The 27,692-nt window shown below is 50.3% G+C and overlaps 4 protein-coding genes across 4 annotated transcripts in view; all 4 read left to right on the top strand.

The window, feature by feature from the left end:
* Positions 1 to 1,354, top strand: part of LOC308512654 (uncharacterized protein) — a gene marked incomplete at its 5' end in the record, with an annotated part of 52,093 nt that extends 50,739 nt beyond the window's left edge. Inside the window, one exon of the mRNA XM_081082253.1 lies at positions 24 to 1,354. Within this exon, the coding sequence (XP_080938379.1) occupies positions 24 to 119 (96 nt within the window). The 3' untranslated portion in view covers positions 120 to 1,354. The remainder of the gene's footprint in view (positions 1 to 23) is intronic.
* Positions 780 to 8,476, top strand: LOC308512653 (ankyrin-1-like; the record flags this gene model as incomplete). Its single annotated transcript, XM_081082252.1, has 9 exons — positions 780 to 783; positions 1,616 to 1,712; positions 2,829 to 2,907; positions 5,008 to 5,105; positions 5,196 to 5,420; positions 6,355 to 6,509; positions 7,111 to 7,322; positions 7,798 to 8,002; positions 8,376 to 8,476. The coding sequence occupies 9 exons, from the start codon at positions 780 to 782 to the stop codon at positions 8,474 to 8,476; spliced, it is 1,176 nt and encodes a 391-aa protein (XP_080938378.1).
* On the top strand, positions 8,134 to 17,291 carry LOC308514168 (ankyrin-1-like). Its single transcript, XM_081084224.1, has 9 exons — positions 8,134 to 8,472; positions 8,731 to 8,959; positions 10,529 to 10,654; positions 10,764 to 10,883; positions 12,504 to 12,582; positions 12,896 to 12,970; positions 14,431 to 14,562; positions 15,417 to 15,563; positions 16,088 to 17,291. Exons 2-9 carry the CDS (start codon positions 8,816 to 8,818, stop codon positions 16,213 to 16,215), a joined length of 951 nt encoding a protein of 316 aa, XP_080940350.1. The 5' UTR covers positions 8,134 to 8,472; positions 8,731 to 8,815; the 3' UTR covers positions 16,216 to 17,291.
* A 4,904-nt stretch (positions 17,292 to 22,195) lies between these two features.
* LOC308514169 (large ribosomal subunit protein eL29-like) lies at positions 22,196 to 24,527 on the top strand. The gene has a single exon (XM_081084225.1). The coding sequence runs from the start codon at positions 22,882 to 22,884 to the stop codon at positions 23,533 to 23,535; it is 654 nt and encodes a 217-aa protein (XP_080940351.1). The 5' UTR covers positions 22,196 to 22,881; the 3' UTR covers positions 23,536 to 24,527.
* The last annotated feature ends 3,165 nt before the right edge of the window (positions 24,528 to 27,692 follow it).

Below are 27,692 nucleotides of genomic sequence, written 5' to 3'. Positions count from 1 at the left end.
TTCTCTGCTTTTTCTCATTTTAGTTAGTCAGTGACAAGCACCGGATGAGTTTCCCTGAGACAGTAGATGAGATCCTGGATGTTTCTGAAGATGAAGGTAAAGTCTGGGAATTGACATAAGTCGGGGTACAGGCGGGGGACACGTGGGCTCTGAGCACTCCCCGAGTGCTTCCTGGCCCACTCAGGGGTCCCTATAACACAGCACAGCACCTCGGGCCTGAACTGAAACCAGAGAGAAACTGCTTTTCAAAGATGTTCTCTGCCCTCAGAAATACTTCATTAATGTAATTTTTTAGAAGGAAAATCTACATCTTGGATATTAAAATACAACATCCCATGACGTTTCATAAATATGTGTTTGCATATATTATGCATAGACTATGATTCTACTCAGATCAATGATCAGAGCTGTAAAGAACTGCCATAAAGTTCTGCCTGGTGCTTTCCTTGAGCAAACAACAAGCTGTTTATTTTAAAATCTGTATGAATCTGTTTAATAAGCTGCCCTTCTGACCTCCTCAGGGGTCAGAAAGTTTGGGGGTATATCTATTGTCAACTTCTGTGAACCAGGTGCTTGTAGGAAAAAAACCCTCGGATGTCAGTAGTTGGACTGGACTGGGTTATCTCTCTGGCCCTGGAATGAATAACTTTGCAGCTAGATGATTAAAGCTGTGCTTGAGTCCCCTGTGGTGATATGCCTCTCGCTTTAACTGACTGCAATCCTGTCCTTTCTTAAACTTGGCTCTTCTTTGCTTTCCAGGAACCGCTCATATATCTATAATGGGTATGAAATACTTTCTGTTCCCTGTGGTCCTTTCTCACAGTGCATTTCACCCCAAGCAATCCAAGCTCTCACTAATCCATTCCTGCTTTCCACCCCTCTCTGGCGGTTAACACTCCGGAGCCGGGAGCTTTGACTAAAACAGGAAATGTACACCCATAAGATCCATGCCCTGGCGGGGAGCTCCCGCCTGTCCATCTCTGTGTCTGTGTCCATGCCACTGTGTTTGTGATCATAACTGCATGAGCTGTTGTTGTATTTCATTCTGTCAGCTCCGGATCACAGAGTCAGGACACTCACTGCTAAGGGACAGCAGATGACACTGCAAGGAAAGAGGAACAGAGAGGCAGCCTGTTTTAGGCATAGTGTGCACCTGTGGTGACAGGTTTAGGAGGTAGTGAGGCTCTGCCTGCCATGGTTACAAGAACCCCTCAGCCCTTCAGAACGAACGGGTGCAGTTCCGTGGCAGCCTGAGCTTCTGTGGTGCGTGGAGTGGAAAAGAACAGAAGCAGCCCTTTCTTTGGCGTCACTGCACACTCTACAAGGGCTCTTTGGAAATGGAATTTGCCAAGCCAAAAAAAAAAAAAAGTTATTTCTGGTTGTATTTTTATTTTTTCTTCTACAAAGGCTGGTACAGACTAAGATGCTAGGAGCTTCTGCCCTGCTCTGGGTACCAGGGCTGGAGGAACAGGGCTGGTCGAAGACGTTGCTAATGGTCCCCTTTGAGCATCTGAGCCTTCCTCCATTCCTTGGCACTGAGGACCAGGCAGAGCACTTGTTTAAAAGAAAGAGGAAGTCTCCATTCCGTCACTCACTTAAACTTGTGTGGTTTCAGGAGAAGAACTCGTCGGCTCCAGGGCGGAGAGGCAGGACTCCAGGGACGTAGATGAAGAGAAGGAGCTGCTGGATTTTGTGCCGAAGCTGGATCAAGTGTAAGAAGTGCCCACCCCATGGGTGGCCGAGGTCCTGCCCTGGATCTCAGAGCAGAGAAAGTCACTGGAAGGCCCGCCCCTGGGTGTGCCCCTGACAGGGATATAGTTGCTGGTCGGTTGGACTGTGGGTCCATCACCTTAGGATAAATTAACTCTGTAGCTTGAGCATCAAGTGGGGACATGGAGGCCTCCCTTACAGCATATTGGCCGGCTGTGTCTTCCCTCCTCTTCCGGTACCTCTGCCTCCCAAATTTCTTCCTCCCTCATTCACAGTCTCATAAGCACACCCCTTCTCCCTCTCACACACTCTCAGTGTCTCACCCAGAAAAATCCATTGAGAAAATTCACATTAGAAACTGGTGCCTGAGCTCTAACACGGACCACATCCTTCCACACATTAGGGAAAACCCACAGAGTGAACATATTTCTCACTCCTCCCTGTGACGCTGGGAGTTACTCTGCTGTGGGCACATTAGCACACGGGGATTTTCTACAAATAAATCTAGAAGAGACCACTGTATGGAAACACTGAGCCCTCGGCGTTTTCTGGACAGACAGACGTGTGCCAGCGAAGTCCCATGGCTTATACAAAGCAGGACAGTGGGACAAGCAGGAAGTGAAACAACAAGGATATGTAATCAATTTGTATTTTTTGAACATCACTTAGAAAGAAGTACAAGACTTGGCCCCTGGCCATAAAGAAACTACAGATTTATTTGGTAGGATCAACACACAACCAGAGGTCATATAGCCATGCAGAATAAGGTGTGGAGGCCAGAGCGAGGGTTCGATCAACAAGGGCTCTGAGGCTAAGAACTGAGCTCATAAGAGTGGGAAGGATCCCTGGAGGAGGTGGGCCCTTCTGTGAGGTTGTGAGGGACAGTGGGGCTCCGGGGAATGGCTCTGAGGCGAAGGGAGGAAGCTGGTCAGTGGTGGAGGCTGAGTTGTATTGCATGTGCAACTGGGGGGGCAGGGGGGGCGGGTCCAGGCTGTGGTGAGGGAGCAGACTGGGTAGGTTATTGTGGGGTACAGAGGTGTTTCACTTAGGCCTCCCATAGAAGAAGGGGGACCGCTTGGAAGGATTGTCTCTGATTTTCCAATTGTCTTGGTGCACAGGGTGGAATCTCCAGCCATCCCGAGGATTCCCTGTGTCACACCTGAGACAGTGGTGATCAGATCTGAAGAGCCAGAACAGGTAAGAAGCATCCTTTCTCTTGTTTTCTATTTTGTGGCGTGCAGAGACCCCTGGGACAATGATTGCTTCGAGATGACCTGGGGTACGAGAGGAGCTAACAGTTGAAACACGTGTAGCATTTACTGAGCCCTCAGATGCGAGATTCTACTGCTCCTCGTAGCCCCTGGGGTGTCAGTGTTCTCATTATCCCAGACGTGACTGACATGGCGTCTCGCAGAGCCCACGGGCGTGGGAAACACCATTATGCTGGTTCAGTCATGAGCAAGGCTAAGAACCGACACCAGAAGTTCAGCTCAAAAGCCCATGTTCTCACGGCCCCGACCACGGTGCACGCATGCGCTCTCTGCCGCCATGGGGGCAGCAGGTCACGGTGCTGGAGAGCTCGCCCGAGGCTGCACCTGCCCCTACAGCGAAGTTTCGGGCACATCACAGGACCCTGCGCTCCTCTTCTTTCCCATCAGTGAAAAGGGAGCAGTTCTTCCTCACCTTCCTTAAGGGATTATTGGGAGCTTAAAATACCAATAGGAACAGAAGAGAAAGATTGTTCCCACTGGGATATTACTCACTGCAGTACCCTACGGTGTGGCACCCCTGGATGGCATCTGAATTTGTCTCCAACAAGGGTCGGAGGGTTTAAAACAATTTCATTTCCCCTTGGTTACTTTTATGCCATTGGCACTCCCCACCCCACCCCCCCACCCCCGAACAAGGGGCTTTTCTAACCTAAAAAGAAAGCAGTGTGGCATTTGAGGTTGGAAATGACAGCCTGAGGCCAGATAACTGAGCCAGAGCATGTCTGTGTCCCACAAAACCTGGTCTCTTCCACTGCCCCTGACGGGGCGGGGCGGGGGCGGGGGGCGGTGTCTGAGTGCAGCAGCCATAGCCCTGGCCCCAAGTGGCTGTGAAGCCGTCCAGCCAGCCATTCTAGGCTGGGTGTATTGTGGTGGCAGATATTGGTGTCACTCATTGGGTGGCATTTGGGGGACATGGTCAGATACGGCCCTGGTCCCGCTGGGGCACACTCCCTGGGTGCTGCCCAAATCAACAAAAGCAGCTGGATGGAGCTGTGTCCTGCTGTTCCTTGACCAACCCATTCTCTACGACTCCTCAAATCAGCAGGTGTTGCTGGAGTCCTACTGTGTGCCCTGCATAAGGCCGGATGGCAGACTAGGAGACCCAGACCTGCCTCGTAGGAGCTGATGGTCCAACCGGCATGGGTGGACTCAGCTACATGAAACCATTTAGCACAAAATGAGGGAAGCGTAAATATCCAGGTGCTCAACAGTGTGGTGTGAGTGTTTCCAGATCAGAGTCAAAGGGAAAGATCGATGGAGGAGGCGAGACATCAAAAGTGAAGAGTGAAGGAGAGGGACAAGGGCGTCTGCACCTGTGGGAAAGCATGAGCAGCGCAGAGGAGAACAGGCCTGGAGGGGATGGAGACAGGTCCAGGCCCTGACGGCTTTCAGGGGTCCTTGTGTGCGGCAGCCCCATGTCCTGTAGTTGCAGCATTGCTGTGAGGCAGAGTCTGTCCCATTTGTAGATGAGATAATAGGAAGCCACCCGTCCGTCACCCCCACCCCCAACACACACACACACACACACACACACACACACACACACACAAGGGCAATGGTCCATTCCAGTCACCTCGTGTACCTCAGGTGCCTACAGGACAAGGAGCTCACCCAGAGCTAAAGAACGAGTAGGCGATGGTACAGGGTCTGTTGCCAACTCTAGTGTGAAAACCAAGCCACCGCAAGCAGAGGGTTCAGGCTGGGGTGTAGCTGGAGAACAGGGGGGTAGGTCAGCAGTGGGCGCAGGACCTAAGATCGAAGCCAGACTGGAGGGAGGACCTGCTCTGTCTGTTCCGAGACTCCGTCCCAGGGTCGTGAGCCGAGGAGTGGCCATGCTTCCTTTGACTCCAGGCGCGCCTTGCACCCACAGGTTCAGCAGTGAGCCGGTGGAGGCACTTCCTCCACTGGTCTCCGTGGTTACTGGCGAGGAGGTGCTCCTGAGCCTCCCCAGCCGGGCTCAGCATCAGCGGTCCCGCAACCAGGACCTGGGAGGGGCTAAGGCAGTTGTCCTTCTTCTCCTCCTCAGGCATCTAAAGAGTATGATGAAGACTCACTCATCCCCAGCAGCCCGGCCACAGAGACCTCAGACAACATCAGCCCGGTGGCCAGCCCCGTGCACACAGGGTGAGTGGCCCCCACGCGGGACTGGACCCCCACGCTCCCTGTCTCAGAGGGAGCACGTGGATACCCAACACGGATCTGCCTGTGCCCTAGGTTTCTGGTGAGCTTCATGGTGGACGCCCGGGGAGGCTCCATGAGAGGGAGTCGGCACAACGGCCTGCGGGTGGTGATCCCGCCTCGGACGTGTGCGGCACCCACTCGCATCACCTGCCGCCTGGTCAAGCCGCAGAAGCTGAGCACGCCGCCCCCGCTGGCCGAGGAGGAGGGCCTGGCCAGCAGGATCATCGCGCTGGGGCCCACGGGGGCTCAGTTCTTGAGGTGCGAGGCCTCTCTGCGCGGGGTGTCCCTGACCTGTCCCTGCCCTGTGGGTCCATCGCGGCCACCTCGGCAGCAACCACAGAGCCATCCGCCACAGGGCAGAGAGCGGACGAGCCTGATGCCCCCATCAGGGGGCTGTCCTGACAGGAACAGTACCCCGAGCCCCCCCGCCCCCCACCGCCCCCTTTAACTGCCTGTTCCTGGTACATGAAGGAGTCCACAGCCCCGGTCGAGCTCAATACTCTCCAACCCCGAATGACACTAGAGAAGGGACGGGAAGACAGAGCTACTTTGGGGACCCCCCTCCCCACCAGGGTTTAATTATTTCAGCTTCAAAATGGTCTTATTGGACTAAGACAGCTTTACAGCCTCACCCCATGGCCGGCAAGATCAATGGGCTTCAAAGCCCATTCATTCCTCGCCTCGTCTGCGGCAGGCAGGCGGGGCTTCTGCCGGAGCTTTGTGATTCTTCAGGCACCACGGCTGGCGGCTGGCAGCGGCTGGCGCGTGGGGACAGGTCTTGCCCAGGAGGCCCTGCCTTCTCATCTCTGCCCACTCCCTGTCTCCGCCCCAAGCTCACCCCCCACTTGTAAAGCAGCCTGCAGAGGCCTCTGTGCTGACTCCCCTTCGAGTGTAGTCCCGACAGCCTCCGTCACGGTCGCTGTGCTAGCGGGAAGCCGGGCCCCGAGAGGCGCTGTGCACAGATGCCAGGCGGGCTCCAGGGCAGAGCTGTTTGCCTGGTGGTGACCAACAGGGGCCATGGGGTGGCTCAGGAACCTGAGGCAGGTCTGTTCCACAGTCGGGACCTGCCCACAGGACCCCTTCTCCCTCCAGGCAGGACCAGCTGCCCCACACCCCCCTCTTCCCTCCCTTGGCCGCGAGGCGCGGACCCCCGAGTCCTCACACCTCCCCACCGTGCGCTCTGTGCCCGCAGCCCTGTGATTGTGGAGATCCCCCACTTCGCCTCCCATGGCCGCGGGGATCGCGAGCTCGTGGTGCTGCGGAGTGAAAACGGCTCCGTGTGGAAGGAACACAAGAGCCGCTACGGAGAAAGCTACCTGGATCAGATCCTCAACGGAATGGACGAAGGTAACTGAGCCCCAAGGCCCCAGAGCAGGCGCCCTCCTCCTGGAAGATGGCATTTGAGGCTGGACTTTGGGGGTGAGCTGTTGGCCGCCTGGAGTTTGAAGAGCCCTGAGAGGCTGCAGAGGGCCCGTTTAGTGCAGTTCCGGGTCCCTAGGGCAGTGGTCGGCAAACTGCGGCTCGCGAGCCACGTGTGGCTCTTTGGCCCCTTGAGTGTGGCTCTTCCACAAAATACCATGTGCGGGCGAGCACATACAGTGCGATTAAAACTTCGTGGCCCATGCGCAGAAGTCGGTATTTTGTGGAAGAGCCACACTCAAGGGGCCAAAGAGCCGCATGTGGCTCGCGAGCCACAGTTTGCCGACCACTGCCCTAGGGCATCTGAGTGAGCACCTGACCCCTATGTGCCACCTGCATCTCCTTCTGCTGGACCTTCTGGATGCAGGGATTTCTCCCTCCCGCAGTTCAGCCTCCCCCCCTCCCAGGCCCCCCACTGGGTGGAGGCCTGCCCCCCGAGAGAGCAGTGCTGAGGGGGCTCTGGGACATGGTGGGGCTGAGCCTGGGCTCAGCATGCCAGGGCTAAGGGCACCATGCCCTGTGGTTCCAGAACTGGGGAGTCTGGAGGAGCTGGAGAAGAAGCGGGTTTGCCGCATCATCACCACGGACTTCCCCTTGTACTTCGTGATCATGTCCCGGCTCTGCCAGGACTACGACACCATCGGCCCTGAAGGGGGCTCTCTGAAGAGCAAGCTGGTGCCCCTGGTGCAGGCAACCTTCCCAGAAAACGCCGTCACCAAGAGAGTGAAGCTGGCTCTGCAGGTGACCTGGCCTCCTCCTCACCCGATGGGGCGCCCCCTGCCCCGCCCCTACCGCACCTAGACAGAGTTCATGAAAGGTAGAAAGTGTTCAAGGCCCTCGGGAAGATGACCCTCACCCCCACACTTTTGTCCAGGGCCTGAAAGTTTCATTAGAGATTTGACCTTAAAGCTCAAAAGACAGTTGGGTGTGTGGGATCAGGCAGCAGCTCCCTGTGAAGTTGCTGAATGTCCCGGATAAGGCATTAACCCACGTGGCCTCCTGGAGGGTACCATCCCGGCAATGAGGAGCCGCAAGGAAATGGCAAGAAAGGGTTCAGAAAGGAGAGCTAAGCAGTGACATCTGCCCTGGGCAGCCCTGGGTCCCACCTTTCCACTCCGTATAGACAGCCCGCCTTCCCCTTGGGGACTGTGCTGTTTCCTGTCCACGAGCCCCTCTGAGGCTCTGGGCTGAGTGTCCCCTGTTCGGCCCTTCGCAGGCCCAGCCTGTTCCCGATGAGCTTGTCACCAAACTCCTGGGCAACCAGGCCACGTTCAGCCCCATTGTCACCGTGGAGCCCAGGCGCCGGAAATTTCACCGGCCCATCGGGCTGCGGATCCCACTCCCTCCTTCCTGGACGGACAACCCACGGGACAGCGGGGAGGGAGACACCACCAGCCTGCGCCTGCTCTGCAGCGTCATTGGTGAGAGGTGACCCCTGGCCTCTGGCCTGTCTCCTGTCCTCCTTCCAGCCACTCCAGGGGGAGACAGGAGAAGGCAAAGATAGCCGTCGTCTCGCATTTTATTGGCTTGACCTAGCGAGGTGCTCTCCAAAGGGTTGGAGGGGTGATGCCTCTGAGTAGAGTCCACGCCTTCTGTGGAAGCACCTCTGGCTGCTCTGGGAAGGGGGCTGTGGGTAGCTAGGAGGAGGGGGAGGAGAGTATGGGAGAACAGGTGTGCTCAGGGCTTCACCAGATGTGCCTGTCTCTGCCCTGCACACCGGCCTCCCTGCTTTGGCAAGCTCTGTGTCTGTGTCCTGAAGACTGTTTCCCAGCCCATTCTCTGGTCCTGTTGTAGGAGGAACAGACCAAGCCCAGTGGGAAGATATTACAGGAACAACCAAGCTTGTGTATGCCAACGAGTGTGCCACCTTCACCACCAACGTCTCTGCCAGGTGAGACGTGTCCCAGCCCAGGGGACTTCTGGGCCCTGCATGGAGGGGTCAGCGCTGCCCCTGCCGGTAGCCACCCTCATGCCCCCACCTGCCCATCCCAGCCTTGAACCTCAGTGTCCTCCACATCGAAGCCCTGCAGGGACCCCCGGAGGGCCAGAGAGGCCATGGCATGGCTTGCAGGTCGCTCCTGTCTGGGTGGCGATGAAGCTCTCCATCGGGCATTTAGGAACGTGCTTATACTTAGCCCTCTCTTCTCAGGTTTTGGCTGTCGGACTGTCCTCGGACGGCTGAGGCCGTGAACTTCGCCACCCTGCTGTACAAGGAGCTTACCGCGGTGCCCTACATGGCCAAGTTTGTCATTTTTGCCAAGATGAATGACCCCCGAGAAGGGCGGCTGCGCTGCTACTGTATGACGGACGATAAGGTGGACAAGACCCTCGAGCATCACGAGAACTTCGTTGAGGTGGCCCGGAGCAGGGACATAGAGGTAAGCACCGCACCCCTTTGTCACTGGGCACCCGAGGGCCGGCTCACTTTCCACGGTGAGACGGGAAATCCTTTCTCAGTGATGGGGGTCGGCTTCCTGGGCTGTCTCTTTTTTTTAAAATATATTTTGATCAATTTCAGAGAGGAAGGGGGGAGAGAGAGAGAGAGAGAGAAACGTCAATGATGAGAATCATTGATCAGCTGCCTCCTGCACGCCCCCTACTGGAGGTCAAGCCCACAACCCAGGCATGTGCCCTTGACCAGAATTGAACCCGGGACCCTTTAGTCCCCAAGCCGACGCTCTATCCACTGAGCCAAACCTGGTAGGGCCTGGGCTGTTTCTTTGATGCCCCTCTTGAGAAGCACCTGAAGGTGAGGAACGTCATTGTTGGCCCAGTGATTTGTGATGATGAGAGCGGACATTTGTTAAAGTCCTTAGGTACCAGCTAATAGTAAAAGTGCTTGACTAGCATAATCTCACCTGTTTCTCAAAACTGTGTGTACTTTTATCCCCAATTTACAGATGAGGAGACTGAGGCTGAGAGAGGTTAAGTAACCTATCTAAGGTCACATAACTAAGTAAACAGTCGGGAAAGGATTTGTCCAAGTAGACTGACCCCAGAGCCCACACTCTGACCTGCTGTGCTAGGGTTTTGGTAGCGTCCAGATGAGGAAGCAGGGGAGAGGGCGTGACAGATGATGACTGGATTGGAACCTGCCACTGGCCCCAGGATATTGGCTCATGTTAAGATGTGTGATAAGCCAGGACCTTCCCAACAGTCTGGTCTTGAAGTTTGTGCTGAGCCTTTGTGGGTGGCTGACGGCTTAGAAGAAAGAACTAACTAGACAAAGCATTTATTCTGTTTGGGCCTCAATTTCCTCAACTGCCCAATGGGGTCAATTGAAAGCAGTATATACACAGTAGGGGCCCTTATGTTAGGGGTGAGATTAAAATGTTGCCTGGGCCTGAGCCGGTTTGGCTCAGTGGATAGAATGTCAGCCTCGGACTGAGGGTCCTGGGTTCGATTCCAGTCAAGGGCACATACCTCAGTTTGCAGGCTCGATCCCCAGCCCTGGTGGGAAGCAACCAATCAATGTGTCTCTCTCATATCAGTGTTTCTCTCTTTCTGTCTTTCCCTCTCCCCTCCATGCTCTCTAAGAAATAAATGGGGCTGGTGAGGATTAACAAAAAAAACAAACCAAAAAAACTTGCATGGTCCTTCTAGCACTTTGCATACACTAAACATTTTGGACGGGTGTGAAAAACGGTTTGTTTTTTCAGAAGTCATTTTGTGATATCCTCGTGGGGTTCTAGGGCACTCTGACAGCAATCCTGGTCAGCCACACAGGGATACATGAAGGTCCCTGCTTGCAGTAAAACCTTTTCCAGTAAGAAAGCATAACCTGGAAATATAACCTTTTCCCAAACCAACAGTGGTTTCCCAGAGCAGACCTGCACCTGGTGCTATAGGAGGGGTGTGTCTCGAGGGAGGAATGGCCAGAGCTGAAGGCAGGACAGAACATCTGGGTGCTTCTACGTGACAGCTGGATTGCTTTCCCTTCCCTGCAGGTGCTGGAAGGGACGCCCCTGTTCGCAGAACTCTCTGGGAACCTGGTGCCCGTCAAAAAAGCTGCCCAGCAGCGGAGTTTCCAGTTCCAGTCATTCCGGGAGAACCGTCTGGCCATTCCTGTAAAGGTGCCGACCTCGCTTCCGAGTCTAGAAAGTTGGGGAGGCAGAAATCTCTCGGCCAACCTCGTGGCCTGTGGAGCGCCCCCCTGAGTCCCCTCTGTGTGATTGGATTTAGGTGAGGGACAGCAGCCGAGAGCCAGGAGGGTCCTTGTCGTTCCTGCGCAAGGCGATGAAGTACGAGGACACGCAGCACATCCTCTGCCACTTGAACATCACCATGCCCCCCTGCACCAAGGTGAGCTGCCCCCTGAGGAGGATCCTGGGCCAGAGGTGGGGTCCCTGAGGAGGTCGTAGGTCGACCACTCCCAAAGGACTTCCCCCTGTTGAAAAGCTGCCTTTGAATTCCCTGAGGCTCGGGGAGGCTCGGGAAGGCTCTTCAGTCTCCTCTGACATTTGGCTGTGGCCTGGCAGGGACAGCAGGCCTGGCCCTTTCTGCAAAGCTCAGGAACAAAACATCCGTGTCAGGTGGCAATCTGCGTGTTCACCCTAGGGACTATGTCCCTTCGAGGAGGTTCGAAGGAACCTGAAAAGCATCTACCTGGCACCCCTCGCTTGAGGCCTCTGAGGCTTAGAACTGGGCATTGAGTTGCTCAAGGTCACCCAGCCATTTGATAGCTTTTTTTGAGCCTCTTTTTCAGGTGCTTCCGCAGGGAGGCAGGCCCTCAGAGAAGGGACCCCTGGTGTCTCAGTCAGTGCAAACACCCAGGTTTTTGAGCTCAGCAAAGGCATCTTGACCCAGTATGGCCGTTTATTGATATCCGTAGGGGTGTCCGTGTCAGCACTTATCACAGGGACTTGGGAGTGATCATATGTCTCCATGTTTTTGCTGGTGTTGTTTTAATAATCAGCCTTCCCTGCCAAAATAGAAAAGCAGCAAGGTTACACTCATGCATCTGTGGCTCAAATTCTCCTTCCTGTCTGGGGACCAGGGGGAGCCAACTTCTCTTTCAAAATAGAATTCCTGCATCCTTGAGCAAGCATCGGGGTGCTTTTCCACAGCGTTAGGCCTCGGACCAGTGTCACAAGTGGGTCTTTTGAGCAGAAAGGAATCCAGAAAACCTCTCTTTTTTTAGTTCATACCCCAGCTTCACCATATTAGCTGAGTGAACTTGCACAAGTTATTCAGCCTGTCTGTGCCTCAGTTTCCTCATCGATGACATGGTCATTGTGAGGATTACACAGGGCCTAGAACATGATAAGGGCCTCGCGGGTTTGTAATTATTGCTATTATTTTTTAAATATATATATATTTATTGAATTTTTAAAGAGAAAGGAAGGGAGAGGGAAAGAGAGGTAGAAACATCAATGAGAAACTTTATTGATCAGCTGCCTCCTGCACATCCCCTACTGGGAATCGAACCCACAACCCAGGCATGTGCCCTGACTGGGAATCAAACTGGTGACCTCTTGGTTCCTGGGTCGACGTCCAATCACTGAGCCACATCAGCCAGGCATTATTACTGTTATTAATATTATTATCACTAGAGGCTCAAGGCACAAAATTCGTGCAAGAGTAGGCCTTTCTTTCCCCGGCTGCTGGCACTGGCTTCCCTCTGGCACCCGGGACCTGGGCTTCCCTCACAGCCCCGGCTTTGTCCAGAAGGTCGTCCAGAAGGATGTCTAGTCTAATTAGCATATTATACTTTTATTATTATAGATTACTATCATCAATATTAAATTATGTGCGGATTAGCAACACCCTCTCACCCCCACACTTCTACTCTTTGTGTTCAGGCTCCAAAGAAGTTGGAGTCTTACTGTTCTCTACCCCACAGCTTACAGGCTCGAATCCCCTTCTCCAAGAAGGGGGAGAGCCTGAAACCCACAGCACCCTTTCCTTGTCGTCCTTCTGCAGGGGGGCGGAGCCGATGACAGGAGACGGACTCTGACACCGCTGGCCCTGAGATACAGCATTCTCAGCGAATCCACACTGGGTATACACCTCCCTGGCATGCTATGTGCCCGCTACCTTTTCCAAGGAGGCTGTGAGTGAGCCCACTCCTCTCACGCTCACAGCAGCTCCCTGTTGATATGACTGACGCAGCAGGTGTCAGGTTGATGTGTTATAAACACAGCAGGTGGAGCCTTTGGCTTGGGTCTCCTCCTGACCCTTCCAGGGTTCTCAATTAACCTGGTGCTCACTGAGCTTCACCCCTGACATGGGCACCCACCTGAGGTCATTTACTCACCCCTGTCGATTCTGTGTCCCGCCGAGGCTACTCAATGAAATCCCATGCTTCTCCCCAGGCTTTCTCAGCGGGACAGACCGAGCAGACATGAAGATGGCCATTATATCCGAACACCTGGGTCTCAGCTGGGCAGGTGAGCCAGGAAGTTTGAGTTAGAAAAAGCACTTTGCCTGTGTACACCTCCCCCTAATGAGCACCTGACGAAAGCATTTCTAAACCTCTTTTTACCATCCATTGTGTTGTGATTGTCTTAGGTAGGTCTGTTGCCCAAGCAACACCTTTGGGGCCAATAGAAAGGCAGGTGCTCCCTCTCTCTCTCCCATTTCTATCTGGATTTCCTCTGTAAGAAAGAATCAACGTTTGACATTACAAGAGGCCTTAGAATTGATCTAGTTCACCTCATTTTACAGATGGGAAAACGGAGATCCCACTAACTAGAGTGACTTTATAAGTACCACGCGCTAACCGATTGCGCAACTGGAGCTCCTAAATAGAGTGACTTTAAATATGTAGCTAGTTAGGGACGGAGCCCAGAAAACCCAGCAAACAAATAACAAACACTCGAGCAAAAGATAGGTCACCTGGTGGCCTGTCCACCGCCCCTACACACTTCTCATTGCCTTTCCTCACAGGCTGGTGTTGCTGAGGGGAAAGGGGAATTAAAGGCTAATCTCAACATTTTTCATTTACAATCTCCGGCAGTCGCTGAAATCTGCCCCATGTCTTGTCAACAATAAGGGTGGGTCACATTTGAAGTGAAGAGTGGGCAAAATAAAGTGAAAGCTCGAAACGTGCTTTACACAGTCATAGGCCCTATAACTGAGTTCTCCCCCATCTTTTGGTGAGATTTTATATGAATAGGCCTCCTCAGTCCCCCTGCAGGAGGGCTTCAGACAAACTCAGAAACCTAAGCAAGAACTTGCTGAAGGGCAGTGTGACCAAGGTTCATAACAGGAATTCAGAGACTTCATTCTTTAAGCCAAAAAAAAAAAAAAGAATACTGCTGATTCTCAAAAGGCGCGTGTGTGTGTGTATGTGTGTATGTGTGTGTGTGCGTGTATGTGTGTGTGTGTGTGTGTGTGTGTTACAGGCACCTTCTGATTCTCACTGTAATTTTCCCTCTGGTCTTTCTCATCCTTGAAATTAGACTCTGATGCTGTTCTCCCTTCTAAAGCACCTGTGAGACATAACAATAAAAATAATGGGAGGGAAAATAGGCGAACATTCTGTGTTATTGCCTGACTTTTAGATGGGAACTTGTATTTTCATTTAAAATGTAAATAATGCCTTTCCCTGAAGAAATGTAACTACAGGAATGCATTGCCATTCTAATTGCTTCCTGGTGGAATGAAAGTGGCCTCCTGGTGCCATACAGACAGCCTTGGAGTGGGCGTCCGCAGGCTCGGCCCCACTCCTGGCTCTGCACCAGCTCTGTGACCTTGGATAAGTTGCTCACCTTTCTAAGAGGCTGCCTGGTCATCTTAGATTTCACTTGGTATTTCTCAGTAAGAAGGAATATCCAGTCCAAAGGTGCTTGGGCGCTGGAGCCCAGCTCCGGCTTGGCTCACACCGGGTCTTGTTCTTTGCTTGCAGAGCTGGCCCGGGAGCTGCAGTTCAGCGTGGAAGACATCAACAGGATCCGCGTAGAAAACCCCAACTCGCTGTTGGAGCAGAGCGCTGCCTTGTTGAACCTCTGGGTCATCCGTGAAGGCACAAACGCCAAGAGTCAGTACCATTAAGCTGAGGACGCCCCTCTTTCCAAAGCCTGTGCCAGGACCTAGTCTTCTCCACCGTAGTTCTGCTTTCAGAATCCATGTTTCATGTTAGCCTTCGGATCCGATCTGTTCTGCACTCTGTCCCTCTCACACACACACACCTCTCAGGCTCACTGGGTCTTCTGGGCAATCTGCCAGAAGAGGAAACCAGAGAACCTTGGCCTCCAGCTTGCCCCCGTCCTCACAGTCGATCACAGCTGCACCAGGACCCCTAGGTAGCAGCACACGTGCAGGGTATGTGACTTCCTGTTGAATTTCTCAAACAAATGAGGACCGTCCTCTTGGGACAGAGCACGGGTGAGCGAAGCCTGTCCTCCTCCTCCTCCCAGAAGCCTCTTTTCCTCCAACCTGGGGGAAGATTTGTCTCACTCTTTTCAGCTCCTCCTCAACCAGATTCCCGTAGTCAAAACCACTAAGGGAAATGGAGTGTTTCCATTTGCATCTCAAGTCCACTGGCCCTGAGATACAGCATTCTCAGCGAACCCTCAGGACCAAGCATTTTAACTATTCTCACGCTCCTTCTCTTGTAGTTTTCTTCTTAAATGACAGTAGTCTTTCCAGGCTTGGAAATTGGCCACTTACTAGGGACTGGACTAGATCTATTAAAGGATAAGGACATCTTCTCCACAGAGGCAGTTGGCTTTGATTCTGACCGAAGAGGAATGCCTCCGCATTCTGAAAAAATAAACCACCTCCCCCCATCTCCCGTTTCCCTCTCCCGGTGTTCAGAGCCCTGAGGCATTCTGCACTGCCCGGCACCCATCAGAATTCCCTCGCAAGCCTTTCTTTCCTTCTCCCCGACAGTGGAGAACCTGTACGCCGCCCTGCGGAACATTGACCGGAGCGAGATCGTGAACATGTTGGAAGGCTCTGGCAGACAAAGCCGCAATCTGAAACCGGACCGGCGGCACACGGAGCGGGACTACTCCTCCTCGCCCTCCCAGATGAATGGTGAGTGTCCCCTGGGAGGAGGTGGGGCTGGGCCAAGCCGGCCTCCCAGCCTCCAGCCAGAGACTCTTCACGAAACCATCTCCCCCGTGGGTGGGAGGTCTGTCTCCACAACTCCCTCCCCAGGGTGGTGAGGAAAAGATGAGCAAGAGAGACAGGCCACGCTACCCCAGCAGCAGGCTGCCAGGGGGACCTGGTGTCCTAGTGGAAGAGTTTGGGGCAGCTGCTAGACTCCTGCCCCTACAGGTCGCACGTCCTCTGTGCAGCTCTGCCCCAGGCCCGGGCGCTCCCTGGGCATCTGTGTCCCCGTGTGTAAAACAGTCAGGAGCTGAGGAGCAAAGGGCATGGAGCTGCTGGCCCCGGCTCTGGTGTGGGTTAGCTGGGTGCTACTTTAAAAGTCCTATTTATTGCAGCCCCCCCTGTGAGGCTAAGCAGGTTACTTTTCTTTGAGTCCAATGTCTCCTTTTCTCTCTCTCCCTTTTTCCTCACCCCGCCTATTCCCCCTCACTCTTTGTGATGTGGTTCAGCATGCACAGGAGCCCCCAATGTGACCAGGCCCCTGGGGGGGGGGGGTGACCTTTGCCCTCAGCACTCCCACTGCTGTCTCTTGAGGACCACTTTCCTTTCAGCAGCCGTGGAAGGAGCCAGCGCATGAAGGAGCGGGCCGGAGACTCCCACTCCCGGCCCCACAGCTGCCCTCCTCTAGCCGTTGGGCACAGAGGCAGAGCAGAGACCTGCTCTGTTGTGGGAGCAGGGGGCTGGGTTCTAGTCCCTCTCCCCTCCTGACTCCAGGTGCGGCTGTCATCGTCTCTTCTTTAAAATCAGCAATTGGGTTAGATCCATCCCTCAGATTCCTTACAGACCCTGAAAAACAATGTTTAATTTTGTGAACTATCGTCCTCTGGTGCCTAATATCACCCTGGACAGCTGCATGGCGCTGTTCCTGCTCCCCAAGCTCCTAGGTTAATGCTAGTCCCCAGCTATTCACACATGTGCTCCTGTGCGGGCCCTTGTGGCGCTGGCATGGTCCTGAGTGGGTAAGTTCTAGGCTGGTCTGGGCACAGGGCCTCCTGCCAGGTGGAGTTGGCTCAGGCCGAGCTCCTCACATCTTTCTCTCTCCATGTCCTGTGTCTCCCAGAACATGCCATCTAGCGGCCCTGGGTGCAGGGTTCATCGTCTGTTGATCATGTCCTGTCGCCTCTCTCTTCTGCCTCTGACCTCATTGGACCTCATTCTCTCCCACCGCCTGTCTCCACTGTCTCCGCCTCGGCCAGGTGTTCGGGGCCGTCAGCCTCCGCACATGCATGTCATGGGGGACTCCTGGCCCTCCCCCGCCCCGCGTCTCACAGCTGCGTGCCAGGGCATGTGTGTGCGTGCGCAGGGCTTGTTTCTGGCTCCAGGTGGAGGCTGCAAGCTGTGCACTGCTCACTCCTCACGTCCTGCGTAAAGGGCTCTAACACAGTGGTCCACCTCGTGACTCGGGGACCTGGCCGGAGCCAGGCAGGGCTGCGAGGCAGACCCACTGGCTTCCACACAGGAAAGAGGGAGGGCGGTGCGGGAATGCTGCCAACTCCGGGAAACCCAGCTGACAACGCCCTTGTCTGTGTGATAACCCATCACTTGGTTGGGTTTCTTAACATCCCAGGCTTTCTAGTGAAGTCAGATCAGCAAGTTTTTGTTTTCTTGTGCCCTAATTATGTGCCTACAGGACAATGGGCCCATAAAATTACTAAAAAAAAAATAAAGGAATTACAACAATTAAAAATCTGTTAAGAAGGTAGGTCCCATGTTAAGTGTTCTTACCACAATAAAAAATTTTTTAAAGAGTTACTGCCCAGACATTTATGAGCGCCTCACGTTGGCCATTGGCCGTAGGCCTCCCAGCCCCTGTCTGTCCTAGAGGCTCAAACGCCTAAACAGAGCTCTAAGTCCCTGTGTGGGGCTGGGTCTCTCTGTGCCCCGTGGAAAGGTCTCCGTTTCACTTGGCCAGCCCATCTGGCAAATACTTTCGCGTGCCAGGTGCCCTTCTAGGCAGGGAAGATAAATCAGTTCTCAAACAGCCTCCCCCTCCACAATAAACCACCCCAAACTCTGCCTCCATGGAGCTTACCTTCTGTTTGGAGAGTCCAATAGGAACCTAATATGTAAGTGGATTATATAATGTGCTAATAGGTTACAATAAGTGTTGTGGAATAAAATGGGCCCTAGGAAGGAGGGTGGGAGTGCTGGGGTTGGGGGGTAGATGGATGGTGGGAGTGGGGAGCATTTGAACAAAGACTAGGAGACGAGCGAATGAGCCATGGGAACATGGGGAGAGGACATCCAAACAAGCACAGATTCAGTGGCTCTGAGTGGGAGGCTGGTGTGCTCATAGAGCAGTGAGGGGCCACAGGGGCTGGGCAGAGGGAGGGAGAAGAAAGGAGGGAGCAGAGACCAGAGGGCCATGGGGCCAGCTCTTGCAGACTATCCTCGGGATATTGGGTTTTACTTGGAGTGAAATGGTGGGCTATGGGAGGCTTTGGAGCAAAAGAGTAATATAATATAACTTAAGTTGTTGGGGTTTTTTGTTTGTTTGTTTGTTTGTTTGCTTTTTGTCAATCCTAACCCAAGGATGTTTTTTCCATTAATTTTTAGAGAGAGTGGAAGGGAGGAAAGGAGAGGGGAGAGAGAGAAACATCAATGTGGGAGAGACACAGCAATTCGTTGCCTCCTGCACACGCCCTGAGGGCCAGGGGTCATTCCTCCAATCCAGGTACATGCCCTTGAGTGGGAACAGAACCTGAGACCCTTCCGTGCACCGGCCGACACTCTAACCACTAAGCACACCAGCCAGGGCCTAACTTAAGTTTTTAAAGGATCCCTCTCACTGCTTCGTTGATTGTAGACAGCGATGAATTGAATGTTTCTGTGCTTCCTGGCTTCTCTGTCCAAACTCATCACCACTCCTGAACCCCCTCCTCCAGCAGGTCTCCTGATAGACACAGGCTGTGTGCCCTGCGTGCATACCCATGCCAGGGCCTGAGCAGACACTCAGAAACTGACTCCCAGCATGGTCCCTTCTGCCTCTCTGGGCACCGGCATTGGCTTTTGTTTGTTTTTCCTACCTTCTTCCCTGTCCCAGGAAGACCACCCCACATCTGGGTGCCCTTCTGGCTTGGAAAGAAGGAGCAGGAGGGGTCAGAGGTAGAAGGTTGGGAGACAGCAGCCTCCTGCAGTTGCTCTGGCTTCTCCTGGGCAGGAGCAGTGATGGCTTGTCCTGAGGCCAGCCCAGCCCTCAGCACGGATGCTCACGGTCAAACCTTGCCTGCTTTGTGCTTGACCTCGTTTCTCTGCTTCTCTGAGTCTCCTTATGAAGCCATGGGGACTAAGGGCAGGGATTGGTTGCTCCCTGGTGTCAGGGGAATAGGAACCTGAGGTCTGTTTTTCCTGCCTTCCTGGCTCCTCTTGCCATCTGTCCTGGACTGGCCGAAGCAGAAGGGGGCTGAAGCCAAAAGTCCACTTGCTTCCCCTACACAAGAGGGGGGCAACCCAGGCTCTTGGGTAATAAATGTGTAGACAAAGATTACCTAAGAGCAGGGGAAAATAGCATGTTCCTAAAAATAAAACAGATTTCTCCTACGAAAGGAAAAAATGGACACCTCACACCCACACTTGTCAGCTCCATTTCATTTGATAAATTGAACATATATGAATGTCTTCTTAGCAATCAAATGTGTTTTATTTCTGTCAACTTTTAAAAAATACAGCTGCTGAATTTGGCTCCTGTCTGAGGTCAGGGTGCCTGTCCCCTCCTCGTCCAGCTTGCTACTGACATTAACAGGATAATCATTACATCCAGATAAGCAGAGACCCACATGATAAGCTGAGATGAGGAGAGACCTGGGGAGGGACCCCTGGACTGTCCTCTGTCCAAAAGCAGTCTGTGTGGTTGCCTTTTACCTGGTTCCTCTAACAAGCAACCCAAAGGAGAGGTCTCTAGACTGAAGGATGTGCTGGTGACTAAGGTATGGCAGCGTCGCATGAGACTCCTAGAGAGACAGATACATCTGAAATGCAACCCAGGGAACTCAGCAGACCTTATTATGGTCTGGTGCCAACAGTGAGATGTTCCTTATGAGGCTGTGCTCAGGCCTGAAAGAACATTGCTCTGACTAAGTAGTAATCCCCACCAGCACGGAGTATGGCCGCCTACAGCCTCAGATCCAGGCTTGTGAGGCCGTGGGTGGACCAGTGGGGTCTTCTGAAGACCGAAAGGGAGCAGTGAGGCATAGCCCCTGAATTCTTTTACCAGGGGAAGGGCTCCAGGATAAACACAAGACGTGAGAGGGTGTGCGTGAATTAGTTCTCTTTACAGACATTTTCATTTACGTGAACACCATGGAGTTTTAAGGTGGGAAAGTCGCAAAGAATACCCAGGAATGAGCCTAGGTATTCTGTGGCCAGTAGAGCTACCATCTCCCAGTCTTTATCAAGACTTACTGAGATTCCTGGGGATGACAGAATGTTCATCTGGCCGTATCTGAGGGGCTGTTTAAGATGCATTGCACATCTGGCCAAGAGGAGGTAACTGGGACTGAATATACCCTCCTGTTTAAAACAGCCCCCGAATGGACAAAATATACAAAGTAAACGTTTTCAAGACATTGGACATCTGGCAATAAAGGGCAGTGATCCATGAGACCTGGAAATATACAAAGCGAGCCCTATTGCTAATTTCTAGGTCATGGCATAGGGAAGAGAAATCCAAGAGGACTTCCTGGATTGAGGAGAAGTTGCTGGGAGTCCAGGGAGACTAAGGCAGCTAGAGTTCCCAATATAGATTATCAGGGAAGAGGAAGCTGCACAGACAGAGAACTCTGGAGAACTGAAGAGATTGCCTCTGGAAGTTTTGATTGAGTATAATCAGCTATACCCAACAGGCAGACGGATCTCTCACAGGCATTGCATAGGGAACAAAGAAAGGTTCTGTCTCAGAAATGGAGGATAGCAGTGCTCCACCCCTGCCTAATCAATCTTAGAAGTAAAATTAAAAAGGATCAAACTATTTCCAAGTAACCTAACTGCACAAAAAACAAAGCTTGAGAATATGGAAATATCCAGCACCAAACAAGAAAAAATTCATAATGTCTGACATTCAATTAAAGATTATCAGACATACAAAGAGGCAGGAAAGCATGACTCATAATGAGGAGGAAAAAAATCAATCAATTGAAACCGACCCCAAACTGACACAGATGTCAGAATTAGCAGACAAAACAGGTCAAGTAGTTATTATAACTGTATTTTAGGATTCAAAACATCAAGTAGAGACATAGAAGATATTTTTAAATGATCCTAACCAATCTTCTAGAGATAAAACTATAATGTGTAGGATTAAAAATACGCCGGGTAGGATTAGACATCACAGAAGAAAAGATTACTGGATTTGACTACATAGTAATAGAAACTCTCCAAAATGGAACACAGAAAGAAAAGAAAATTTTAAAAAATCAGTGAGGTATGTGACAATTTCAAGTGACCTTATATTTGTGAAATTAGAATTCCCAACAGAGAACTGAATGAAAAAGTATTTCACGAAATAATGGCTGAAATTTTTCCAAATTTGATGAAAGGTATAAATACACAGATCCAAGGAATTCAATGAACCACATGCACAAAAATCATGAAAGTAATTATGCAAAGGCATATTTTAAACAAATTGGTCAAAACCAGTTATAAAGTCTTAAAAGCAGCCAAAAACAAAAGCCACAGTATGTAAAAATGAACAAAGAATATCAGATTTCTCGTTGGAAATAAGTGAGAAGACAGTGGAGCAACATTTTTAAAGAACATCTCTAAAATAACCTAGAATTTTGTACCCAACAAAAATAACTTTCAAAACTGAAGGCAAAAGAAACTTTTCCAGACATACAAAAGCTGAAAGAATTCATCATCAGGAGAACCATGCTACAAGCAATGTTAAGGGGAAAAACAAAAGCCCTTCAGGCCAAAGGAAAAGGATAACAGGATAAATACATTGTTTTCTAATTAGATGTCTCTTCAGAAGCCCTGAAAACAAGGAGAAAGTGGAGTGAAATATTTAAAGTGTTAAGAGGAAAAAAATACAGCAATCTAGAATCCTGTATCCTGAAAAATTATCCTTCAAAAATGAAGAAGTAAATACTAATACAAACAAAAACTGAGGGAATATGTTGCCAGCAGGCCTGTCTTGCAAAAAAATATTGCCCTGACTGGTTTGGCTCAGTGGATAGAGCGTCGGCCTGTGGACTCAAGGGTCCCAGGTTCGATTCCGGGCAAGGGCATGTGCCTTGGTTGTGGGCACATCCCCAGTGCAGGATGTGCAGGAGGCAGCTGATCAGTGTTTCTCTCTCATTGATGTTTCTGACACTCTCTATCCCTCTCCCTTCCTCTCTGTAAAAAAATCAATAAAATATATATTTAAAAAAATTAAAATAAGTTCTCTGGAGAGAAGGAAAATAATACAGATCAGAAACTCAAATCTACATAGAGTAAGGAAAAACATCAAAGAAGGATTAAGTAAAGATAAAATAAAAACCTTTACTTTTCTTATTCTTAGTTGATCTATAGGATAAGCTTGTTCAAAATAATAGCAATGTATTTATGCTTATATATAAGCAAAATGAATGATGAATGACAGAAGACATCTATGATAGAAGGAAGGGGAGGGAAGAATTAAGATTATTATGTTATTATAAGGTATTCACATTGCCCATGAAGTGGTATGGTGTTATTTGAAAGTAGACTTGTATTACTTGGAAATGTATATTGCGAACTCTAAGGCAATTGTTTAAAAACAGTTTTTTAAAAAAGAAGCATAACCAATATTCTAGGAAATTGATTCATATAAAATATTCAAAATCACAAAAGTCAAAAAAAGTGTAAGACAAAAATAGTAACAAAGAACGAGGACAACAAATAGAAAACAATAATAAATATGGTAGATATTAATCCAACTATATAGATGATCACTTGAGTGTCAGTAGTCTAAATGCATCAATTAAAAGATAGAGATTGTCAGAGTGGATCAAAAAACACAATTCAATTATTATCTACACGAAACCCACTTTAAATATAAAGACACATACAAATTGAAAGTGAATGGATGATGGAAAATATACCATGCTAACACTAGAGAATGAACAGAGTGGGAGAAATGAACAAATTGGGACTCATCCTACCTGACTTCAAGATTTATTACAATGCTATGGTAATCCGTACAGGGTGGTATTGTCATAAAGATAGATAATCATTTTCTCTTCTGGTCCCTGGCACTTTGGGAGTCGCGGGCTTCTGGGCAGAGATGGTGAAGTCCAAGAACCACACCACGCACAGCCAGTCCCGAAAATGGCACAGAAACGGCATCAAGAAACCCCAATCACAAAGATACGAATCTCTTAAGGGGGTAGACCCCAAGTTCCTAAGGAACATGCACTTTGCCAAGAAGCACAACAAGAAGGGCCTGAAGAAGATGCAAGCCAACGCCAAGGCCATGAGCGCACGCGCTGAGGCCATCAAGGCCCTGATCAAGCCCAAAGAGCCCAGGCCCAATATCCCAAAGGGCGGCAGCCGCAAACTCAGTCAACTTGCCTACATCGCTCACCCCAAGCTTGGGAAACGTGCTTGTGCCCACATTGCCAAGGGGCTCGGGCTCTGCCAGCCAAAGACCAAGGCCAAGGCAGAAACCAAGCCCCAGGCTGCAGGTGCAGCTGCAGCTCAGGCTCCCAAAGGGGCTCCGGCTCCTGCCCCCAAAAGTGCCCAGGCTCCCGCTCCCAAAGGTGCCCAGACCCCCACAGTAGAGGCCTCTGTCTGCCTATGTGAGGATGGAAGGACTGGTGGGGCCCCTGGGCTGCTGTCTGCGTGGCGCTGGTGTCCTTCTGTGCTGTTTGTGCAAATAAACCTGCGGCAGGATCTGTCACACAAAGAAGAAAAGAAGATAATCAGTGGAACAGAATAGAGTCCAGAAGCATAACCACGTGTGTATGAATGACTGATTTTTACAAAGGCGCAAAAGCAATTCAATAGAGAAAGGAAACTGTTTGCAACAAGTGGTACTGGACCAATTGGATATCCATATGCAAAAATGAACTTGGATTCGTACTTTGCACCATGTACAAAAAAAAACTTGAAATGGATTATAAATTAAGTCTAAAACCTAATAAAAAAATTTATAGAAACATAAAACTATAAAACTTCTAGATGAAAACATAAACGAAAACCTTAATGACCTTGGGTAAGACAATGATTTCTTAGATAGAACACCAAAAGCACAATCCATAAAAGAACAAATTGATAATTTGAACTTCATCAAAACTTCTTCTCTGCAATATGCCCTGTCAAGAATATGAAAGACCAGGCACAGATTGGGAGAAAACATTGGCAAATCTGATATAGGTCCTGTATCCAGAATATATAAAGAACTCTCAGAACTCACAATAAGAAAACAAACAACCCAAATTTTAGAATGGACAGATACTTAATCCATAAAATGTTCAGATGGCAAATAAGTGCATGGAAAGATTCTCAACGTTAGGGAGATACAAATTAAAATTACCAGGAGATACCACTACCCATAAGAACAAAATGAAAAAGATTGACCATACCAAGTGTTGACAAGGATGTGGAGGAGCTGGAACTTGCATACACTGCTGGTGGGAATGGAAAACAGGACAGCCACTTTGGAAAACGCTTCGGTTGTTTCTTGAAAAATTAAACGTATACATATGACCCAGCCATTCCACCCCTAAGGATTTCCACAAAGAAAAGACAGTGTATGTCCACACAGGCAAGCAGCTTTATTTGTAATAGCCCCATGTTGGAAACCCCAAATGTCCATTAGCAAACTGTAGTCTATCCATCCAATGGAATACAGCTTAGCAATAAAAATGCAAAAATCATCGATTCATGTAACAATATGGATTATACCCAACTATTAAGTTGAGTGAAAAGCCAGACAAAAAAAGAGTGCACACTGTATAATTCCATTTATATAAAATTCAAGGAATCCAAACTATAGGAACAGAAAGCAGATCAGTAGTTACCTGGAAATGGAATGGTGAAAGAAAAGATTACGAAGCACGAGGAAACCTTTCAGGAATGATGGGTGTTCCTCTCTGCATGATGGTTTCAAGGGGTGTATACCTATGTCAGAGCCCATCAAATTATCTACTTTAAATACAGGGTGGGGCCTGGCTGGCGTCGCTCAGTGGTTGAGCGTCGACCTATGAACCAAGAGGTCATGGTTCGATTCCCAGTCAGGGAACATGCCCAGGTTGCAGGCTCAGTGCCCAGTGGGGATCATGCAGGAAGGCAGCCAATCAGTGATTCTCATCGTTGATGTTTCTATCTTTCTCTCCCTCTCCCTTCCTCTCTGAAATCAATCAATAAATCAATAAATAAGTAAATAAACACAAGGTAGAGCAAAAGGAGGTTTACAGTTGTTAGTATGCAAAATACAGTTCATAAAGCTGTTGTAATAATCATAAGCTGCATGTCTTCCTCCATACAAACAACTGTAAGCCTACCTTTGCCTTACCCTGTATGTGCACTTATTGTATGTCAACTGTTTCTCAATAAAGATATCTTTAAAAGATATTAATGGGCCCTAACTGGTTTGGCTCAGTGGATAGCGTCGGCCTGCGGACTCAAGGGTCCCAGGTTCAATTCCAATCAAGGGCATGTACCTTGGTTGCGGGCACATACCCAGTAGGGAATGTGCAGGAGGCAGCTGATTGATGTTTCTCTCTCATTGATGTTTCCAACTCTCTATCCCTCCCCCTTCCTCTCTGTAAAAAATCAATAAAATATATTTTTTAAAAAAAAGATATTAATGGGCCCTGGCTGGTTGCTCAGTGGTTAGAGAATTGGCCCCCAGACCAAAGGGTCATGGCTTTGATTCCTGGTCAAGGGCATGTACCTTGGTTGCAGATTCTATTCCTGGCCTCAACTTGTGCAGGAGGGAACCAGTCAAAGTGTCCCTTTCATATGGATATTTTTCTCTATCTCTAACTACCCCCCTCCTCCCTCCCTTTCACTTTCTTTAAAAATCAATGGAAAAAATATCCTCGGGTGAGCATTTAAAAAAAAAAAAAAAAATATATATATATATATATATATATATATATATATATATATATCGCAGATTCTAGTGAAAAGACCACTCTGACCAACTGTGCCTTAAGCAAGTTGCTGCACCTCTAGTTTCCTAATATATAAAGTAGGAATAATATTACTTTCCTTGTAGGGTTGTTGTAATAATAATTTAAAATAACATGTTAGATATCTTTTATACAAAATAGATGCTCCAGTAGTAATAGAATATAATAACGCTTTCAAAATAACAAGAAGAAAAGTAATTACCTGAATCTAAAGTGCCCTGCTTGCATATATCTGGAGAGATTTCTTTGGAGGGTTTGAAGGCCATTGCCCCTGGCTTCCCAATTCCTTAGGTCACAGATTCACATACAATGACTTGCAGTTCATATTGTGGTAATATCTGACCCACCCATTTCTCTTACTCTCCCACATCTCTGTTCCTAGTTTGGTCAGATCTGAAAGGAGTGTCCTTTAGTCTCTGCCACTGCACAACCCTACCCACTGGCCATCCCACTACCTCATGGTCTCTTTATCCTCCTCCTAATGTTGAGACCTGGAGCCACACAGACTTGTAGCGATCAGTCAGGAAGAAAACTCTCCTGGGAAGATTAAGAGAAGATGTGTGTCAATCACATAGCATGGTTCTGGGCTCATTGAGACATGTAAATGTTGGCCATTGTGGTTTTACTGAATCTGGATGAGGTCACCTGTTCTTGCTCCTGGGTCCCCCTCAGACACCCAGAGAGCTCTGCAGTAGTCTTTGGAGCCAATGAATTCCCAGTCCGGTCTAGGCACATGGGAGGAAAAGGAGACACCATCCCTGCCCTCAAAGAGTGCACAGTTCATGAGCAGCTGAGTGGGGAACATGGCTGGATTCAAAGAGGGGGAAATCAACGTGAATGGAAGTCGTTGGGAAAACATCATGAAAAAGAGGACAAAGAGAACCTTGTTTGTGTGTGCTGTGTGTTTGCAATCCCCAACCCTTTAGCCTGGTATAAGGCTTGTAATTGGACCTTAATTAATATGTTTTGTTGAACAAGTGAATGAGGGTAGCTGGAGATGGTATTGTCAGAAGGAGAGAAGGGCTGGGAGCAGCTGAGGCCCAGAGCTGGGAATCAGGAGGGCCCATTTGGCTAAAGAAAGGCCCGGCCCAAGAAAGAGCCTGATGCGGGGGATGGGGTGGGGGTGCGGGATGAATGGCAGAATGAAGAGCCTGGACACCAGCTTAGAGTATCTAGCAAGGTACTCTGCAGGGGGCAGCGCCACCCATACCCAGGTCCTCCCTTTGACTCTGTTGGGTCTTCAGAAGCTGTAGGTACACTCCCTAGTTCCCCAGACAAGCTGAGCCAAATGGAGACTCTTCTAGTTCCTTCTCCCACCCACAGATTGGCACCTGCTCTGAAGGGGAGTCGGAGGCTCTCTGTCCCCTTTTCACAGGGACTCCGCATTCCTGGCTAGAGGAGCCGCCTGACAGGACAGTGCCCATTCAGCTGGCACACAGGTTCTCACACATTTACACGTGCCACTCACTTGTGCTCCCAGTCACCTCTGAACATCAGGGAACCAATACCAAAGCCAATCAGAAAACTAGCAGGAACTCCTGGCCGAGCCAGTCAGGAAGGAACAGACGTTAAGAACAGGCTGTGCTGACCAGGGTACCGGGCACAGTGTCCTGAGCCAGCTGGCTCCGGTCCCACCTGCTCACTGCTGACCAGGAGCTGGAACACAACTCACGGCCTGCAGGCAAGGAGCTCAGGGCAGAGGACTGGGGTGGCAGCTGACCTGCCTGGTGCCTCTTGGCCCCTGTTTCGAACCCTTAGAGCCCTCCCTTGCGTCTCTTGAGATTACTCAAGTTGCTAGAACCATTTGGCAACGTGAGGAAAAGTTACTTCATCCCAAACCAAATCATTTCCCATTTGAGCGCTGCACCGAGGCCTGTGGGTGTTCAGTGTGCCCACTAAACCCTCCAAGGCAGCTCGGTTTCTGGCCCTGGACCTGGGTGGGCTGCTCCCTCCCTTT

The sequence above is a fragment of the Myotis nattereri genome (assembly GCF_964212035.1).
Source record: "Myotis nattereri genome assembly, chromosome: 2".
In the NCBI taxonomy this organism is placed as follows: domain Eukaryota; kingdom Metazoa; phylum Chordata; class Mammalia; order Chiroptera; family Vespertilionidae; genus Myotis; species Myotis nattereri.
Note: the sequence above shows the minus strand (reverse complement) of the source record. Positions and strands in the feature narration are given on the sequence as shown.